Source organism: Balaenoptera musculus, chromosome 20 (assembly GCF_009873245.2).
Source record: "Balaenoptera musculus isolate JJ_BM4_2016_0621 chromosome 20, mBalMus1.pri.v3, whole genome shotgun sequence".
Taxonomy (NCBI): Eukaryota; Metazoa; Chordata; class Mammalia; order Artiodactyla; family Balaenopteridae; genus Balaenoptera; species Balaenoptera musculus.
The window spans coordinates 7,527,342-7,547,323 of NC_045804.1; the positions used below are offsets into that span (position 1 = coordinate 7,527,342).

Below are 19,982 nucleotides of genomic sequence, written 5' to 3' on the forward strand. Positions count from 1 at the left end.
AGGCACTGAGGTAGGTGCTGGGGATCAAAAGATGTGCTAGACTATGTCCGTCCTTGGGGTTCACAGTCCAACGGGGAAGAGACCCCTAAACAGATTATTTCAAATCAATGTGGCAAATAACGTGAAAAAAACATGCCCCAGGGGTACGCATAACGTAATCCAGCGTGCTAGGAGGTCAAGGAGGCTCCCTGGAGCATGCGACATCAGCACAATGCCTTCAAGGATAAGGAGGATAAACCAGGCTGGGGTTGGGGTGGGAGGATCCCAAGCAAAGGGACCAGCCTGGTGCAAAACAGCCCCGGGCTGCAAGAGCATGCTGGCTTGAAGCTGCTTGGTGGCTGGTGGGGGGCTGCCAAGCAATCGGGTTTTGTCCAGCATTGTTAGCAGGTGGGGCCAGAGAAATACACCCAGTTGAGGTCAGGGAGCAACTTGAGAGGGTCCAGCTCGAACACACTTAACCAGCAGCACTTGAAAGAGGATTGGAGGGGTCAGATTTGTGAACCAGCTTGTCAAGAACAGCTGTAACGATTCGAGTGCCTACTCCACGTCAGGTGGGTGCTGCCTCTTGATGGATATTATTGACACTTTAAGAAGGTTCAATCAGCTTGCCTGAAGACACTCAGGGAACCAGTCCTTGCTCAGATCTCCCTCTGGGCACACGTGTGTGCGTTGGAGAGTTGGGGGAAGGCTGCGAAGACCCGGTGAATGGCTGACCTGGCTTGGGGCAGCCCCGGGGCCCATCCTTCGCGCTGGCGCAGGGAGGAGCGAAGCGGTGCGTGCACTCTATCGCCGCCGGGCTGTGTGTCTGCGGCTCTACCTAGATGGCTCCCAAGGGCAGTGGGGATGGTTCACAGTCTGGAGGAGAGAGGGCGGCAGTCCGAGAAGGGGGCTAAGAGGCCACCCCCAGCCCGGGGCAGCCCCGCACCAGAGTCTGGAGCCTGGGGTGGGGAGGGGAGGCGCCGCTCCCGGCGCCGGATCGGAGAGAGGGGGGTGGCTCCTCCCCGCCCCCGCCGTTCTGGGTCGGGGCGCGGGACCGGGCTGCGCGGGAGCCGCAGCCTTTTCCGGGGGGCGGGTCCGGAGGCGGCAGCGCCCGGCTCCTGCCCCGACAGGTGCGCGCCGTGCGCAGGAATGCGGTCTGCCTGACTCATCAGCTCCTCCTTCCTACCTGCCTCCCAGCCCATAAAGCGGTCCCCTCCCCGTCGCCGCCCGCCCTCCCTGCAGCCCGCCCTCCGGACAGTCCCGGCTCGCCCGCGCGCCGCATCCGGAGCCGCCGAGCGGAGCCCAGCGCGGGGAGGGTGCGAGTCAGCCCCGAGGTAGGTCCATCCTCGGACCGCGGCAGGCGGCCGGGGCACAGGCGCGGGGCGGGAAGGCAGTCCCTCCGCACGCCGCACGCCCCTCCAGTGCCTCGGGCCGCCGGGGCTGGGCGCCCATTCAGGGACCTCCGAGGGGTGAAGAAGAAAGTGAGTGCGCACCCCAACTGGGCAGGCCCGCGGGGAGCTGATTGGTGGACCGAGTGGCTTTTGTTTCCCCGGCTCTTCCCTTCCTAAAGGCTGGCCGCCCGGCCCTTGGATGAATATGAGGGAGAAGTGGGCAGGGGCCAGGCAGTGGCTGGCAGGCCTACTGGGCTGGGCTCCTCTGGGGTTCAAAAAGAAGCAGCCACCTAGAGGCAGAGGCCCTCCTGGCTTGGCTGTGTGGTGCCGCAGTCCGTCTGGGGTCTGGGGAGTCCCTGACTCTTCTCTTGGCCCTCCTCCCAAAGTCAGCTCAGGACACCCTTCCTCCAGGAAGCTCTCCTGACCTCATCCAACACCCCTGGAGGCTGTGCCCACCACTGTAACCTCCTCCAGAGCCAGCCCCCTTTCCCACCCCCTTAGCCCCGGGTGGGCCTCTGGTTGTAGGCGGGGGGGGGGGGGGGGGGTGGGGGGGCTCTAGATGGCTCCCAGAGGGCAGCGGCTGGGCTCCTCCTTCTCCCCCATGGCCTTGCCACACCCTGAGCCCAAGGGTGGGCATGGTTGGTGCTGCCTCGGAAGGAGCTGGAAGTGAAGACCGAGGGGCTCCATCCTGGGGGCTGAGTGGGGAGAGGAGAGCAGGAGGGACAGCCGGGAAGGAGAGCCTATCTCCTTGGCCTTGATTTCTGTGGGCAATGGAGCAGCAGAAGGGCCAGGAAAGCAGGAAGGGAGAGAACCATGGAGGGCAGGTGCAGACACGCAACAGGGGTCCCATGGGTGGGAGGGAGGGCGGGTGTGGGGAGAGGGCCGAGCCTATGTTCATGTGGGTCACAGTGTGTGTCCAAGAATATGCATGTCCCTGTGCCTGCAAGGCCTGGGTGTGCCACTATGTGGTAACACTGGGTGACAATCACATACTTCCGGGACCCGGGTCGTACATAAAAAGGCCCTGCAGCCTGGGGACCCAGAGTAGCCTGGAGAGTATGTTTCCCGAGGGCTCTGCCCAGCCTGCCACGGCCAGCCACCTCTTCCAATAAGCCCACAATCCTAACTTCTTTGTGAAACCTTATTATTTTTAACACCAACAACTACTTTTAAAACTTTTTAGGGATTTTCCTTGGTGGTCCAGTGGTTAGGACTCGGCGCTTTCACTGCCGGGGTCCGGGTTCAGTCCCTGGTCGGGGAACTAAGATCCCACAAGCTGTGCAGGGAGGCCAAAAAAAAAAAACCAAAAAACTTTTTAAACACAAGTTGAGTCAAACACAACACTCCTGAGTGCATAACTAGCCCCCAGCTGCCATTTTAGAGCCTCCGAGTATAAAGTGAAGGTTAAACGGGGGGGTGTGTGCTGCCCGGGTCTCACCCGGGATATGGGGACAATGCGATCATCCCCACTGGTTCCTGTACAGATTTAAATGGCAATTATGTACATGAAGTGCTGGGCACTTGCCCACTGTGTGCCCAGCCTGGGGGCACAGGAGGGTGAGTAAGAGCTGGGCTGGGCCCTCCAGTGTCTGTACCTGCGTGTGTAATGGTGCCCCCGGGAGGCCTGGGTAAGCAGCCTATATTGTGTAGTGTGTGGGTGTGGTGCCTATGCCCCAAGGCTGCAGGAAAGTCATTTCCCCCAAGAAGCGCCTGCTTGGCTGGCTCAGGGCTCCCTTACCCCAGGCCCCTCTTAGAGGGTGGATCCTTCCCAGCAGGCTCTGCCTGCGATGTGTTGGAGCTGCTAGTGCCTCCTGGGAGGCACCTGCCTTGGAGCAATGGAGGCCATGCCTTCCTGCAACGCACCCCCCCGCCCCGGCTCTCCCCAGCCATATGGGGGCCTCAGTCTCCCAGAGCCTGGGGCTGCCCCTGCCCCACAAGCCAAGGACTGAGCAAAGATCCAAGGAGGGAGGGCCAGTAGGCATGGCATAGTCTTGGGCTGCTGGGTGACTGGCTCCAGAGAAAGAGGAGGGGGTCCTAACGTCAACTCTGCAGGCCTGGTGGCTATGGCCAGCCCCTTCTCTTCAGCAGGCTACCCATCTTTTATTTATTTGTTTGCTTTTTATTAATTCTTATTGCAGTATAGTTGCTTTATAACGTTGTATTAGTTTCTTGCTGTACATACCCGTCTTTTTTTTTTTTTTTTTTTAATATTTATTTAGTTGCACCCGGTCTTAGTTGCCACACGTGGGCTCCTTAGTTGAGGCATGCATGTGGGATCTAGTTCCCTGACCAGAGATCGAACCCGGGCCCCCTGCCTTGGGAGCGCAGAGTCTTATCCACTGTGCCCCCAGGGAAGTCCCCATACCCATCTTTTAAAAGGCCTCAGGGATGCCAGTGCCTGCCCCGAAGGTCACTAATGAGTTGAGATGGTTTAATGGTGAACCAAAGGCAGATGGGTCTCCTGGGATGGCTGGCAATGTGTGTGTGTGTGTGAGTGGGCAGGAGGGGCTTGTAATCCAGCTCCAGGCTAATTTTTTAAAGGGTGATCTGCTCAGGGGCCGCCAAAACTCAACTCTGGGGCAGGCAGAGGTGGGGAGTAGGGTGGGGACCCCTGCTCTGACGGGACAGACAGCCATTGCAGAACTTAGCTGAGTGCAACAAGCCTCCTCCTTCCTTCCCCAGGCCCCAGATATTGGGAGGGGCCCCCTCCTCCCGGCTGCACCCTCTCACCAAGAGGCAAGTGGGCCAGGACAGAGAAGGGACAGGAAGGTGGAGCCAGGACCCTCTAGGGTGGCCCTGTCCCTGCCAAACCTGACCCAGGCCACTGGGGTCTGAAAGGCAAAGGCGGAATAAGCCCTGTTCTGCCCTCAGGGAGATCAGCACAAGAGACCTCACGTTGGGACAGGCTCAGAGCCCAGAGTCCTCAGTGGTGAGAGGGTGGGGGCCTCCCTGGGCAGGGCATAGGCCTGCAGGGCATCTGGCCACTCCAGAGACGACAAGGAAGGGGGCAGTGGAAGAGAGGAGTCAGGGACCCTGAGTCCTGCCACTTGCAGGCCAGGTGGCCTTGGAACATCACTAAAGTTCTGTAGAGCCTCAGTTTCTACATCTGTGCAATGGGAATGATGGAGCTTAGACAGGGACCCAGTGAGCTGACACATGGACCAGGGCTGTCAGGCATCGTATGTCGATTGTTGCTGTTATACAGGAGGAAGAGGATGGCAGGGCCGCACCCCAGCTGGTGGACCAGGCTGCTGCTGGCAGCCCTGCTGAGCGTCAGCTTCCCCGGGGACATGGGTGAGTCGGACACGCCCCTGCAACACCCCTCTGTGACGGGGGGGCTCAACTTCCAAGGCACTGCCCTTAAGTGGGGGGGGGCCCTCTCATCGAGTGTTTTACCCAGACACTCACTTGGCCATTCAACAAACAACCACCACCCACTTTGAAGGCTGGGGAGCCATGAGCCTGAGCCATATGGCCCAAGAACACCCAGGGGAGGAAGGAGACTTGGTCTAGAGGAGGGAGAAGACGTCCACTCAGAGAATGGAGGCGCTCGCAGGATGTACTGGGGCTTGGAAAGCTGAGTCGAAAAGTTTTAGAGGAATTTGGAGGAGAGAAAGGTGATCATCACCTGCTCTGTCAGTGTCTGCAGGCGGCAAAGGGCTAGAGCCGGCTCCTACTGATGAAATGTTGCCTGTCAGTGGAGGTCATGCTGATAGTTTGAAATAGACCATGGTGGGAACATTTACACCCTGGAAATTGGCAAATGCTGCAAGTCAGGGCTTCCCCGCCCTCACCCCAGCCCTTGCTAAACATTGACAGTGCACCGTTGCCGCTCCGGGAGACCACCCACTAGGGCGCATAATAGGTCCTTACTGTGATTTTAACTGAACAAAACCAAAGGGAATCCCAACCTTTGGAGAAACTGGAGTTTTACCTCTTTCATTTACTAACAACTCACTGTGTGCGGGGCTTGGGCTAGGCACTGGGGACACAATGATAAACAAGACAGAATCCCTTTTACCCTGGAGGAGCAGGTGAAGGGGGTGGTTAGGGTGTCCCCGCCAGCAAATGGGCCAGCGCCTCGGTCTCAGCCCCCACCATCCTTGCCTCCAGACTTGAGTGGAGAGTCCAGGTTTGAGACCTGGCTCGGCGGGTTTCTAGCTGTGCTACCTGGGACTGACCACGTACCTGCTGGCCTCCACTTCCCCCTCTTTCAAATGAGGATGCACAAGGGAAGGGCTTGGCAGTGGGTGAGGCGCATCTCAGTGGGCACGCCCATCTCTGCTCCCCAGCGAACCGCTGCAAGAAGGCCCAGGTGAAGAGCTGCACCGAGTGCATCCGCGTGGACAAGCACTGCGCCTACTGCACGGACGAGGTGCGAGGCCACCTTCCCCACCTGCGTGCCCCACCCTGCTACACCCCACCCCTGGGCTCTGGCCCACACTTGCCCTGCCCTCAGCCCAGCCTCAGGCCAGGCGGTCGTGGGAGAACAGGCAAGGGTCAGGAAAATCGGGGTGGTGGGGGGGAGGGTAAATCCAGGGTTAGGACAGCCAGGGGAAGGGCACTGCCCTCCTGACTCCGTCTCCTTCCGGCCAGATGTTCAAGGAATGGCGCTGCAACACCCAGGCAGAGCTGCTGGCTGCGGGCTGCCGGCAGGAGAGCATGGTGGTCATGGAGAGCAGCTTCGAGATCACAGAGGTGCCCAGAGTGGGGGTCAAGGGGGCTGGGCCCTCCAAGCTCAAGGCTGGCTGTTTGTGGGAGGCTATCGTGTCCCCTGGCTGAGCTGAGAGGTATCTCCATCAGATCTGGAGAGACCCTCCAGCCAGGTGTCCCCCTCCCCTGGACACAGGAAACGCAGATCGACACCACCCTGCACCGCAGCCAGGTGTCCCCCCAGGGGCTGCGGGTGCGGCTGCGGCCGGGAGAGGAGCGGCACTTTGAGCTGCAGGTGTTTGAGCCCCTGGAAAGCCCCATGGACCTGTATATCCTCATGGACTTCTCCAACTCCATGTCTGACGATCTGGACAACCTCAAGAAGATGGGGCAGGATCTGGGTACGGCGCGGAAGACAGCAGGGCAGGGCATGGAGAGAGGCGCCTCCCCCAGCTGGCTGGGCACCTGCTCAGGAGGCCAGGGCTCAGGCTAGCTGCACCCACTCCTCAAGGAAGGACAGGACATCTGAGCACCCCAAGAACTCCTTCCCCCCATTCTCAGAGGCGGGTCCTGTCCAGACCCCAATAACCACTCGGGAGTGCAGAGAAGGCCCCAGCCGGGTGGGAACCAGAACCCTCTGGCCCTTTTTGTTTTTTTGGATGTGATGCGCCTCGTGGCTTGCGGGATCTTAGTTCCCTGACCAGGGACTGAACCCGCGCCCCCTGCAGTGGAAGCTCAGCGTCCTAACTACTGGACTGCCAAGGAAGTCCCTCCTCTGGTGCTGACAAGGAGGGCACCGGCTGCCATGAGGCTGAGGTTAATTCCCAGCTCTGCAGACGGCTGGTCCAGCTCCCCGGCCGCACCCTCCAACTAGCTGCATGCACGACTCTGGGTCCCCCGAGTCCCATTTCCCTCATCCGTAAATAAGGACAAGGGCTGTCGTGCGTGAGCTGACGCCCAACATGCAAAGTGTTGACAATAAGTTATTCTTCCTCTTCCTCCTTCCCAAGCCAGCCCTTGGCCCCTGTGTTGATGTGGGGTTCTTGGGGCCCAGCTGCCCCCTCTTTTTTTTGTTGATGCCCAGCCCAGGTCCTGAGGCAGCTCACCAGTGACTACACGATTGGATTTGGCAAGTTCGTGGACAAAGTCAGCGTCCCTCAGACAGACATGAGGCCCGAGAAGTGAGTGACCGAGTGGGCAGGGGTCCTGGCCAGGTGGCCCACGCCCTCTCCACCCAAGCACTTGGAAGTCTTCAGGTTGAAATGAGCCGAGGGGGCGGTCCCTAGAGAGGGTGGGCAGGGGGTTGGGGGCATCTCCTCCCCTGACTTTCTCCCTCCCTGACTCTCTCCTTCCCACCTCCGCCCAGGCTGAAGGAGCCCTGGCCCAACAGTGACGCCCCCTTCTCCTTCAAAAATGTCATCAGCCTGACGGAAGACGTGGAGGAGTTCCGGAACAAGCTAAAGGGAGAGCGGATCTCAGGCAACCTGGACGCCCCCGAAGGAGGTTTCGATGCCATCCTGCAGACGGCCGTGTGCACCGTGAGTGCCGGGGCGGGTCCTGCCGGCCTAGACCCGGCTGTGCTTTTCAACAAGGGCATGAGCTGCCCACTGGCCTGCTCTGGTACCAGGCTGGGACCCCCATCCCCTAAGACAAGCTCAGACCCACTTGGGGGCCCTCAATTCCAATCCGAGTTTAGAGGTATCAGGGCCTGAGCAGTCACAGCCTGGTTTTGTATTGGCCAGTGAGGCGGACGTGAGTCTTGGGGTTCTGGAATCTTCAGTGCCGTGAGGCCAGCCTCCCACCCAATCTCCCTGTTAATACCCGTCTCCAACTGTGCTGGAAGAGGGCACTTCTTTTTATGTGCACATCAGTTTTTTCATTTAAAAAATAATGTATTCACAGACAAAAAAGAAAATTCCCTGGCAGTCCAGTGGTTAAGGATTCAGCACTTGCACTGCCGGGGTTCCATCCCTGGTCGGGGAACTAAGATCTCTCAAGCCACATGGCGTGACCAAAAAATAAAACAAAATTAAAAAATAAGAAATAAAATGAAAATAATGTATCCATATTACAGACAATTTGGAAAACAAAAAACAGAAATTGCCCATAATTTCACCACCATCAGACAGCCAGCCACTGATACCCCACCAGCGTATTTTGTTCCCTTTTCCTTATTTTATATAGTTGGAATCAGTGTACGTATAGTTCTGAAACTTGCTTTTTTTTTTTTCACCTAATGCTATCATAAACATTTTCTCTTGTAATACATGGTTTTCAAAATCATCCCATGTATTTCTCACGTGCTGCTTGCTGTACCTATTTTAACTCTTCTGTTGAACGCTGCATGGTGTGCATTTTCTGTGCAGTTGAGATAGTCTCGCAGAGTGGTTAAGACCTTGTGGGGACAGCTGGATGAACCTGGTTCCCATCTTGCGTGGTGCCCACTGTGGGCACAGCCCCTGCTTCTGTTTCCCACTTCCCATCGCTGGTTTCTGTTTTTCCCCGTCATCACTCCTGTGCTGTCTGTCACGTGCGTCATCCATGGGGGCATCAGGCTGTTAATCCTGTGTCCTCGCTGAGCCCCGTGTGGGGACGTGCTTTCTCTGTCACTGTGCACGACGCTGTGATGAGTGTCCCCTGCTCCACGGGCACCCCTCCTCGCTCTCCCCAGAGGGACATCGGCTGGCGCCCCGACAGCACCCACTTGCTGGTGTTCTCTACCGAGTCGGCCTTCCACTACGAGGCGGACGGTGCCAACGTGCTGGCTGGCATCATGAGGCGCAACGACGAGGAGTGCCACCTGGACACCACGGGCACCTACACCCAGTACAGGACACAGGACTACCCGTCGGTGCCCACCTTGGTGCGCCTGCTCGGCCAGCACAATATCATCCCCATCTTCGCAGTCACCAACTACTCCTATGGTTACTACGAGGTGCGGGGGGCCGGGGCCTCTCTGGGCAGGATGGGGGCGGGCGGGAGGGTCCGTGGAACTTCTCAGACACCCCCATCTGCCTTCCTCCCTTCCTTCCCAAAACTTGGGATGGGCCCTGGTGGGAAGAGGAGTCCACGTGCCCATTCCCCAGCCCCCCTCCCAAGCAGGTGGGGGCTAAGAGCACAGGCTCCGGAACGCACAGCAGGCACCAGGCCTTAGCTCCCCCATCTGCAAAGTGAGTGAACCCCAAAGCTGCGGTCTGGATTCAAAGAGTTGACACTTGTCGGAGGCTGAGCCCCAGCCTGGCATTTTCTCCTGCAGAAGCTGTCCTCGTATTTTCCTGTCTCTTCGCTGGGGGTGCTGCAGGAGGACTCTTCCAATATCGTGGATCTGCTGCAGGAGGCCTTCAATGTGAGGGCTCTGGAGGCTGAGCCTTTCTGGGGCGGGGCTGGAGAGAAGGCTGAAGGGCGGAGGACTGGGAAATAGGATAGGAGGGAGGCAGGGTCTTCTGCAGTCCTTGAGGAGCGCCCCCTGGGCCTGGCCCCAGGTTCCTGCAGGCTCTTCTCCCTTGACACCCCCCCCACCCCGCCCCGCCAGCACCCCAGGCCTCCGTGTAAGTGGGAGTGCAGCACAGACAGGCCAGGCCAGGGTGGGTGAGCCCGGGGTACCCCCAGGCCATTGATCGCCTGCTCTCTTAGCGCATCCGCTCCAACCTGGATATCCGGGCCCTGGAAAGCCCCCGAGGCCTGCGGACAGAGGTCACCTCCAGGATGTTCCAGAAGACGAACACTGGGTCCTTTCTCATCCGGCGGGGGGAAGTGGTACGCCTCCGTGGGGGTCCCGGGGCAGGGGAGGACGGGCACAGCGCCCTGCGGGGTGGGGTCTACCTGAACAGAGGTCCAGAGCATGGCCTCCGGAGTCAGATCTGGGTTTGAAGCCCTCTGGATCAGCCCCTTGGTTTGTCCTCATCTGTAAAGTGGAGACCAATCAGCTCGGCGCTCAGGGCTGCTCAGATGAGTGAATGTGCCAAAAGCAACCCTGGTTACTGTTGGTGCTATTGTTACCGTGACTGTGCCTGGAAGAAGCAAGTTTGCAGCCCTGAGGAAGGGCAGGCAGGGGGCTGGGTGTCAGGGGCCAGACACATCCCTGGAGCTCGAGGGCCTAGAGCCTTCAGGCACAACTGCCCCCTGGTGGTCTGTCCAGGCCTGCCTTGTCTGACAGTGGGGTCCCTGCAGGGCACATACCAAGTGCAGCTGCGGGCTATCGAGGACTTGGAGGGGACTCACGTGTGCCAGTTGCCAGAAGCGGACCAGAAGGGCAACATCCATCTGAAGCCCTCCTTCTCCAATGGCCTCAAGATGGACGTGGACATCGTCTGTGACGTGTGCGCCTGTGAGCTGGTATGATGCGGCCCCGCCAGGTCGCGGAGGGAGGGAGAGGCTAAGCCGACCACCCCAGGGCCCTGAGTAACACAGCAGAGCATCCTGTGGCCACAACTCCCTTTCGGGGTGCCCTGAGGGGCAGCGTCCAGCGTCCCTCACCCCTCCAGCCACCCCACCATGATTTCATTCCAGGAAAAAGTGGAGCGGTCGTCTCGCTGCAGCTTCAATGGGGACTTCATGTGCGGACACTGTGTGTGCAATGAGGGCTGGTGAGTGTGGGAAGGTGAAGCCAGCACCCAGCATGCCAGCAGCTCCCAGAGAAGGGGCTGGGCACACCATGTAGGCTGCTGAGGGTGGGTTGGCAGCTGGGCATAGAAAGGGCTAGGAAAGGGGTATGTCTAGTTGGCAGGTGGATTCAGTTCAAAGCACTTTGAAATTCATGTATATGGGAATTCCCTGGTAGTCCAGTGGTTAGGACTCAGCGGTCTCACTGCCGGGGCTCCGGGTTCGATCCCTGGTCAGGGAACTAAGATCCCGCAAGCTGCATAGCGTGGCCAAAAAAAAAAAAAAAGAAATATATGGATATATAGGATTACCTCTGGAAAGACTTGTAAGAATCAGGGCAGTGGTGGCCATTAGGGTGCTGTGGGTTGGACACAGGAGGGAGACGTACTTTACCCTCCATCCCTTTTGGACCTTTAGTATCTGAGCCATGGGCACCTATTACCTGAGCAGAAGGGAGTCATAAGAGAATGTTAGTAAGAGTAAGGGCTTTTCAAGCTTCAAGACATTGAATAAGTTTGTCATGACTTGAGGAAGGGACAGGGAGAGGGTCTCAGGGGCCTGAGGTTTGAGTCTCAGCTCAGCCCCTGCTGTCTACATAACTCAGACCCACAGGGGCCCACTTAGAGCCTCAGTTTCCTCATCTGTAAAATGGGATGGTGAAAGCCTTCCTGCTGCGCCGTGCGGAAGTGACTGGCTTCTCCCGCAGGAGCGGCAAGACCTGTAACTGCTCCACTGGCTCCCTGAGCGACCTGGCGCCCTGCCGGCGGGAGGGTGAGGACAAGCTGTGCTCAGGGCAGGGCGAGTGCCAGTGCGGCCACTGCGTGTGCTATGGTGAAGGCCGCTATGAGGGTCAATTCTGCGAATACGACAACTTCCAGTGCCCCCGCGCCTCCGGGTTCCTCTGCAACGGTGAGCTACTGGCCCAGGTTGGGTGGAGCCGAGAGGGTGGCCTGGGTGTCCAGCCCCTGCCCCCCGCCTATGGCTCTGCCATCAGAACCCATGTTGGGAGAGCCTCTCTGGGAGTCAGGACCCCCATGTTCAGGCCCAGCCCTCCTCTAGATTCCCTGAGTGCCTCTCCCAAGTCCAGCCCCAACCTGGACCTCTCTCCTCCTCCACAAACTTGATGCCCAAGGCCCCTGCCAACATGAAATCCCCATTGTGGAATGTCCCCCTGAGGTCCTCCGGCCCGTGCCCACCCCCTTCTCCACTCTCCCATCCCACTAGAGTGGGTACCACCCAGCTCAACCTCAGTGATCGGTGGTATATGGCATGGCAATCTTTCCTCTCTCGGAAGATGCTACATCTCTAGCAGACAGGGCCTGGAGTAATGCATCCTCTGTAGCCCCACAGGGCCTAACACAGTGTGGGCCCAGGCCATGGGCACATAGGCTGGCCAGGGCTTCCGGAGCTGGGCAGGGGTCACAGAACCCACAGGGGCCACGTGGAAGTACTGAATGGGTAAATGGAGGAGAATGAATGAAAATCCACTCACCAAATACTTGTTAAGCCCCAACTGTATACTTGCCACGGGGGGTCAAGACCCTGCTTTTCTACCCTTTCCTCCGTTCTTGCTTTTGTCTGCCATTTCTTCTCTTCACCTGCCCACCCCAGGGTGTGCTCAGAGAAATGAATGGAGAACCCAGGACGTCTGGAGAAAGGCAGACATTTGGCACAGGCCAAGCTGAGACAGGAGGGGAGGGAGATGCAGCCAGGAAGGAGGCAGGGCCAGAGTGCGAGGGGCTTGTGTTCCACTCCAGGATGGGTCCAGTTTTAGTCTAGTCCAAACTTTTTCTTAAAAGGCTATACATTAAATATTTTCAGCTTTGCAAGCTATGTGGTCTCCGTCACAACTACCCAGCTCTGCCGTTGTAGCAGAAAGCAGCTTATAGGCAATACAAAGGCAAATGAGTGTGGCTCTGTTCGAATAACACTTTTGCAAAAGCAGGTGGTGAGCTGAATTTGGCCCACAGGCTGTAGTTAATCAACCCCTATTCTAGTAAGGATATTGGACTTCATCCTTTGGGCAAAAGGGAGTCACTGGTGTGTTTCCTTTTTGTGTTTTTTTTTTTTAAATAAATTTATTTATTTTTGGCTGCATTGGGACTTCACTGCTGCGCGCGAGCTTTCTCTAGTTGCGGTGAGCGGGGACTACTCTTCATTGTGGTGCGCGGGCTTATTGCAGTGGCTTCTCTTGTTGCAGAGCACGGGCTCTAGGCACGTGGGCTTCAGTAGTTGTGGCATGCAGGCTCAGTAGTTGTGGCTCGTGGGCTCTAGACCGCAGGCTCAGTAGTTGTGGCTCACGGGCTTAGTTGCTCTGCAGCATGTAGGATCTTCCTGGACCAGGGCTCAAACCCGTGTCCCCTGCATTGGCAGGCGGATTCTTAACCACTGCGCCACCTGGGAAGTCCTCACTGGTGCTTTTAATTTCATTTTCTAACTCTTTATTTGTTAACCTTGTATCCAGCCACCTTGCTAAACTCACTTATGAAATCTAATAACTTATTTATAGATTCTTCTTGCTATTTTGTGACATGTTTCTGATACTTGCAAATGATGACAGTTTTTCATCTCTTACTTTCCAAAACTTATGTTTTATTTCTTTTTCTTACCTTATTGCATTGGCCAGGACTCATTAGAGGTTCTTAAACAGGGGAGACACATGATTGGGTTTGTGTTTTGGGGTGATCACCCCAGCTGCAGAGTGGAAGGTAGAAGGGCACAGTAGAGCAGGAGAAATGGAGAGAAGGGAGTTCCAAGAAAGCGACGAAGAGATGGCTCTGCCCCTGGCTGGAGACATCCTAGCTCCCAAGGCAGCTCCAGCCAGTGGGCAGCCTGGACTGCGGGTGCAAGTGTGCCTCTCCTCTCCCCTCCCCTTCTCTGCAGACCGGGGACGCTGCTCCATGGGCCAGTGTGTGTGTGAGCCTGGCTGGACAGGCTTGAGCTGTGACTGTCCTCTCAGCAATGCCACCTGCATCGACAGCAACGGGGTAGGCCTGGGCATGAGGCAGACAGTGGGGGGCGGCGGAGGGGGCCCCAATCAGGACCACCCTCCCTCTCAGGCAGGGATGGGGGCACAGCTGGCTCACTGGTGCCTCCTCTTGACTCAGGGTATCTGTAATGGGCGTGGCTACTGCGAGTGTGGCCGCTGCCACTGCAATGAACAGTCGCTCTACACAGACACCATCTGCGAAATCAACTACTCAGCGGTGAGGCCAGATTCACTGGGTATGGGCATGGGGACCCCAGGCACAGGGCAAGACGGACAAGAGGGGCTGAGCCTGGTGCCAGAGGAACTGCCTAAGGGTGTGACGTGGTGGGAGCGGGCCTGGCAGGGGCCGCCGCCCAACACAGTGCCCATCTGGCCCTCTTCGCCCACCCAGATCCACCTGGGCCTCTGTGAGGACCTGCGCTCCTGTGTGCAGTGCCAGGCGTGGGGCACCGGTGAAAAGAAGGGGCACACGTGTAAGGAGTGCAGCTTCAAGGTCAAGATGGTGGATGAGCTTAAGAAAGGTATGGGGCAGGGAAAGAGGACTAGGCAGGGGGGCTTCCGATGGGGTAGGTGGTGTCTCTTATCTGGGCAGGGCTGTAGAGCTGGGTAGGGGGCTCATAATCCAAACTGAGGAGATGCAGTCCAGAAAGAGGGGTTCCAGACCTGAGAGTGGTCACAGAACCCAGACAGGTCACACAGACCCAGGTAGGGGACACACAGTCTGGCCAGGGCCCCCAGACCTGGGGAGATGGCTTCTGGCTTGGGCAGGGGGCAAAGAGCTGGGTAGGGCCATGAACACGGCAAAGGCACATAATTGGGCCGTGGGGGCACACAGCCTCCTTTTCTCTAGGTCAGAGAAATGTTCTAGAAGGGACTTCCCTGGCGGGCCAGTGGTTAAGACTACTCACTCCCGCTGCGGGGGCCGTGGGTTCGATCCCTGGTCGGGGAACTATGATCCCACATGTGGCCAAAAAAAAAAAAAAGAAAAGAAAAATGTTGTAGAAGCCCAGCTCCTGAGTGATGCCCAGGACGGGCACAGATTTGCAGCCTTTGAAGCTCCTGGAGGGCAGCCCCCGCCTTGCCCCATCTGTATGCACAGTTTGCCGGGAACTTGCATTCTTCCCCAGGGAGGTGCCTCCCACCCTGTGATGGGCGGGGTGGGCCCCAGAGTAGGGCCGTGGTGAGGAGCGGCCTCCTCACCAGGCCCTAAGGTGCTCCGGGGTGGGGTCGGGTGCCCTGCTGACCATCTGTGGGTGCAGCGGAGGAGGTGGTGGAGTACTGCTCCTTCCGGGACGAGGACGACGACTGTACGTACAGCTACACCGTGGAGGGTGACGGCGCCCCCGGGCCCAACAGCACCGTCCTGGTGCAGAGGAGCAAGGGTGAGCTGGAGGGCCGGCCGGGGGGGATGTGGGTGGCCTGGCAGACCCCGGAGGGGGAAATGGCACCGACTCCCTCCTCTTCCTCCTCCTTCCTCCCTAGACTGCCCCCCCCGGCACCTTCTGGTGGCTCATCCCCCTGCTTATCTTCCTCCTGTTGTTCCCGGCACTGCTGGGGCTGCTCTGCTGGAAGTACTGTGCCTGCTGCAAGGTGGGGGCTCCCCCAGGGTCTCCACCCGCCACCAGGGTCCCTGTGGGTGGCAGAGGCCAAGCGAACCCACATGTTCTGCCCAGCCCTGGTGCCCTCCCCACCCCAGCCTCTCACCTCTGCCAACCATCAGTGGCCGGATACCTGGGAGCCCCTGCCCGGGGGTCAGCCACATGCAAAGGGTCATGAGAGCTAACAGGGAAGGAAGGGCTCTGCCCACCAGGAGCTGACAGTCTCACTGGGGAGGAAAGACAGGAGACAGGAAAACATGGAGGATGGCATGGCAAGGGATACTGAATTGTGGGGCGCAGAGGCAACACTCTGCAGTGACCCCCAGTGTTGTGGGATATTAGTGTGTGTTACAGAGGAAAAGGGTTCTGTGATCAAATACATTTGAGAAAGCGCTTTCTTCTCTGCAGGACTTCTCAGAGCCTTTGACCTAGTTGTATGAATAGTGAAACTATAAGGGGAAGGAATTCCGTGCTTCCCAAATGGGTTTGATCACAGAACCTTTACTTTCCAGAGTATACAGCAGGACCAGGGTCCCCTGGCACAAACTTGGGGAACCCTCTGCCCCCATCACCCTCTGTACCCACCTTGTGTGCCACACACCTAGACCCCTGCAGCTGCCTGGATATCCTGGTGTCTGGGGAAGGCACCTTTGGCCCCTCTGGACCGTTGGCGTGGGTGGGAGGTGGTGGCGGAAGGGGCTTACCTAGGCTGGGGTGGCTGTCTCAGCTCTCATCCTCACCCACCTTGTCTCCTAGGCCTGCCTGGCCCTTCTCCCGTGCTGCAACCGAGGTACGGGCCAGCATCAGCAGGGGTGGTGGGCTTCTGCCCGCTCTTTCTTCCAGCTGGGGTGGAGGGGAAGCGGGGGCTGAGTCTGGAACAGAGGCGGGAGGCCCCGGGGTCCCACCTGCAGGGGTGTGGTGGGGAAGGTCTAGGGAGCGGCCCAGTGTGAGGGCCCAGTGTGAGGACCCTGTCCCGCAGGTCACATGGTGGGCTTCAAGGAAGACCACTACATGCTGCGGGAGAACCTGATGGCCTCGGATCACCTGGACACGCCCATGCTGCGCAGCGGGAACCTCAAGGGGCGTGACATGGTCCGCTGGAAGATCACCAACAACGTGCAACGGCCTGGCTTTGCCTCGCATGCTGCCGGCATCAACCCCATGGAGCTGGGTGAGGGCCAGGGCTGGGCACCGCAGGTCTTGGGGCTGCCCTTGGGGCCCAGGGCATGTTCACCGCTGCTCCCGGGTCCGGGATCACACCATTCCTATTTTCTCTGGGTATTGGGTGCAGGCACAGGCCTGGCTGCCTTCTATCCTTCCTGATGGTGCTATAAGCCTCAGGTGCTCCCCTATCCAAGCATGGCTCCTGGATGGGGCTTCTGCGGTGCCCACTGTGCAGGGGGCTGACGACACCCCTCCCTGCCTGCCCCTAGCGCCCTACGGGCTGTCCCTGCGCCTTGCCCGCCTTTGCACCGAGAACTTACTGAAGCCTGGCACCCGAGAATGTGACCAGCTGCGCCAGGAAGTGGAGGAGAACGTAAGGGCCAAAGAAGCCGATCCCAGGCAGCTGGCATCTCTGGGCTGGGTGTGAGCCAGGCGGCGGGAGAGCAGAGGGAAGCAGCTGGGGAACCTGGGTTCTTCCGGGCAGGAAAGAAGGGCTTCCTTGGACATGTGCCTGGCCTGGGATCATCCTGGGATCTGTTCCCTGTAAATGCTTCCAGAAGGGTAGAGGCAATGTGCGTGCCCATGGCCACGCCCCCAGCCAACCCCGAGAGGTCCTCTGGGCCGGGATGGCTCTGGGTGGAGAGGCTCCCCCAGGGCCCGAGCCTCACAGCCCTCCCTTGCCTGGCAGCTGAACGAGGTGTACAGGCATATCACAGGCGCGCAGAAGCTCCAGCAGACCAAGTTCCGGTGGGTCCTGGGTGCCCGGGGTTGGGTGAGGGTGCCGCCCGTATAGCCAATGCCAGGGGATTTCCCCCAGGCAGATCGTGCCTCCACCCCAGGGACCACCTGGCTCACGTTCCCCACTTTGTCCTCCACAGGCAGCAGCCCAATGCCGGGAAAAAGTGAGTCGAAGACACACAGGTGGGGTAGTACCAGCCCCAAGTACCTGCCCCCTCTGCCCCCTCCCCCACCCCAATCTCCATCTCCATCTCCATCCCACTGGAAAGGAGGGCTGTCTGTGTCTGTCCTTGGGTAGGACCTTCACTGAACAAATACCAGTATGAAGCCCTCACCAAAAGCCAGCCCCGGTACTAGAACAGGAAAACCACAGGGAACCAAGCAGACCCAGTCCTTGCCCTCGTGCCGGCAATAGCCCCCTACCCAGTACCCGGGATAGCCCGGTGCCCAGCTGCAGCCCTCCTCCGACGCCAAAGGCCTTGATCCTGGAGGCACCGCTGGCTGCCAAGAAGATGGTCCAGTGGGTGACACACCTCCTTCCCAGTTCCTACCCCGAGTCCCAGCCCCCCCAGGGGAAGAGTGGGGGTGGGAACAGCATGCAGAGAGGACAGAACTGCGCAGTAACAGAATACAGCTCTCACTGAGCACATCACCTTCAGTAAGAACCATTTAGACCTGCGTTCTGAGTGCTTACAACGGGCCAGGCCTTGTTCTAAGGGCTTCATGTGTGTGGTTATCTTATCCAAGTAGGTACCATTGCTATTCCCACTTTATAGTTGAGGAAACCGAGAATCAGAGAGCTTAAGTAACTTGCCCAAGGTTACCTAGCTGTTAAGATATAGAGCCAGGATTTGAACCCAGGCAGTCTGGCTTCAGGGCCTATACCCTTCACATCTTTGCTGTCCTGACTCTACTTTTGCTTCACCAGCCCTTCTTGGTGAGGTGGGTGGGAGTAGTGGCCTCATTTCACAGATGAGGATGCCGAGGCTGCAGGGCGAGGTGGTGGGACCAGCGTGGGCCTCTAGGACCGTCTGGTTCTGCTTTTTACTGCCTGGAATCTTGTCCCCTGATGGAGAGAGGACAGGCAGGCGGGGCGGGACAAGTGCCAGCCTCCTGGCCAGCCTGACACCTCCCCCCCCAACCCCGCCCCCAGGCAGGACCACACCATTGTGGACACAGTGCTGATGGCGCCCCGCTCGGCCAAGCAGGCCCTGCTGAAGCTGACGGAGAAGCACGTGGAGCAGGGGGCCTTCCATGAGCTCAAGGTGGCCCCTGGCTACTACACCCTCACTGCAGACCAGGGTAGGTGGGCAGGCTCTCTGTGCCCCTCCCTCTGACCTCCCACCCCTGTGCGGCCCCCTGACCCCCACCTGATGGCTCCCCACCGCCCGCCCAGACGCCCGGGGCATGGTGGAGTTCCAGGAGGGCGTGGAGCTGGTGGACGTGCGGGTGCCTCTCTTCATCCGGCCTGAGGACGATGACGAGAAGCAGCTGCTGGTGGAGGCCATCGACGTGCCCGTGGGCACTGCCACCCTCGGCCGCCGTCTGGTCAACATCACCATCATCAAGGAGCAAGGTCGGTCAGGGTCAGGGGGAACAGGGGGTCCAAAAGGGAGGCTCTGGGGTCCCTTGTTCCTCCTCGAATCCAAGTGGAAGTGGGGCCTGGCCATGTGGCCTAGGCAAGTGACTTAACCTCTGAGCCTTGGTTTCTCCATCTGTAAAATGGGTATCAGGCTCTTGTGAGGAGTGTGTGGCTGTACATCTCTGCACAGTGCCTGGTAGTAAGCACTCAGTGTGGGAGCTTCTCTTATAATCACCAGAGGGTGCTACGTCCTCCTGGGGCCATTGCACATCCCTCTCCTTGTTCTTCCCCTATGGCCTTTGAACTTGGGAGACTGAATGGGGCCCCCCTAGGATGACAGGGCATCAGAGCAGGGAGGGGACTGGGGCCTCCCTCTGCCCAAGCCTATCTAGAGGGGTGAGCAAGGCGTCACACCACTGTCACCCACGGTGCCTTCCCTGCTAGTTCCTCGGGGAACCTGGACTTGTCGATAACCATCTTTCCGGTGCCCAGAGGGTCTGTTCTGGTCCCTGACCCCTCCTCCCCACCTGCTCCAGGACCCCAGGACTTAGGCCTACTCTGCCCCAGCTCTCAGTCTCAGCTCTCATGTCTGGTCTTGCCCCTGCCCGGCCTCCTTTCTCTGCCCTGACCCTTCCAAGATGTTAGTTCCAGCCTTGCCAACTTTTTCCTGGCAGACTTTTCCAGCCCCTTCCTCTGCCCTCCCCAGAGAGGGGTGACAAGCAGACTCCTGGAGTCTGGGCCGGGCTGGGCCAGAGGGAGGGCGGGGGCTGAGAAGGGACTGTGGCCAAGACCCCTGACCGGTGCCTGGCTCCTTGCAGCCAGCGGGATCGTGTCCTTTGAGCAGCCCGAGTACTTGGTCAGCCGCGGGGAGCACGTGGCCCGCATCCCCATCATCCGGCGTGTCCTGGACAACGGCAAGTCCCAGGTCTCCTACTGCACGCAGGACAACACAGCGCAGGGCAACCAGGTGAGTCTCCACCACGAGGTCAAGGGCACATCCCAAGGGCCCGGTGGGAGCAGGACGTGGCAGCTGCCTGAGTCTCCGGATGCTGGTGGTGCCACTGGCTGGCCTCCCAAGGACAAGTCCACCTGCCCGGCCACCCTGCAGCAGGGGTGTCTTGCGCACCAAAAGTGCCAGTGACGCCCTGAGGAGTAAGGTCTCATCATGTCCAGACCATCCGTGTCCCCCTCCCAACATCCCAGGATCCACCAGGACAGCCAAACTCTCCACAGAGAAATAGACACCTCCGTCTGCCCCTGTGCAGGGACTCTGGGCTTCTTGACGT

General features: G+C 58.9%; 1 protein-coding gene across 1 annotated transcript in view; it reads left to right on the forward strand.

Annotated features, from left to right (window-relative positions):
• The first annotated feature begins 964 nt into the window (after nucleotides 1–964).
• The window catches only part of ITGB4 (integrin subunit beta 4), a 30,383-nt gene continuing 11,365 nt past the window's right edge, over nucleotides 965–19,982 (forward strand). Inside the window, 27 exon segments of the mRNA XM_036836413.1 lie at nucleotides 965–1,313; nucleotides 4,576–4,664; nucleotides 5,663–5,745; nucleotides 5,967–6,068; nucleotides 6,220–6,424; nucleotides 7,108–7,204; nucleotides 7,390–7,561; nucleotides 8,695–8,958; nucleotides 9,280–9,369; nucleotides 9,657–9,779; nucleotides 10,194–10,358; nucleotides 10,533–10,609; nucleotides 11,332–11,534; nucleotides 13,509–13,612; nucleotides 13,733–13,831; nucleotides 14,006–14,135; nucleotides 14,874–14,996; nucleotides 15,097–15,101; nucleotides 15,103–15,204; nucleotides 15,969–16,002; nucleotides 16,192–16,383; nucleotides 16,646–16,749; nucleotides 17,065–17,123; nucleotides 17,255–17,278; nucleotides 18,268–18,416; nucleotides 18,511–18,690; nucleotides 19,515–19,663. Of these exon segments, the coding sequence (XP_036692308.1) occupies nucleotides 4,586–4,664; nucleotides 5,663–5,745; nucleotides 5,967–6,068; nucleotides 6,220–6,424; nucleotides 7,108–7,204; nucleotides 7,390–7,561; nucleotides 8,695–8,958; nucleotides 9,280–9,369; nucleotides 9,657–9,779; nucleotides 10,194–10,358; nucleotides 10,533–10,609; nucleotides 11,332–11,534; nucleotides 13,509–13,612; nucleotides 13,733–13,831; nucleotides 14,006–14,135; nucleotides 14,874–14,996; nucleotides 15,097–15,101; nucleotides 15,103–15,204; nucleotides 15,969–16,002; nucleotides 16,192–16,383; nucleotides 16,646–16,749; nucleotides 17,065–17,123; nucleotides 17,255–17,278; nucleotides 18,268–18,416; nucleotides 18,511–18,690; nucleotides 19,515–19,663 (3,114 nt within the window). The 5' untranslated portion in view covers nucleotides 965–1,313; nucleotides 4,576–4,585.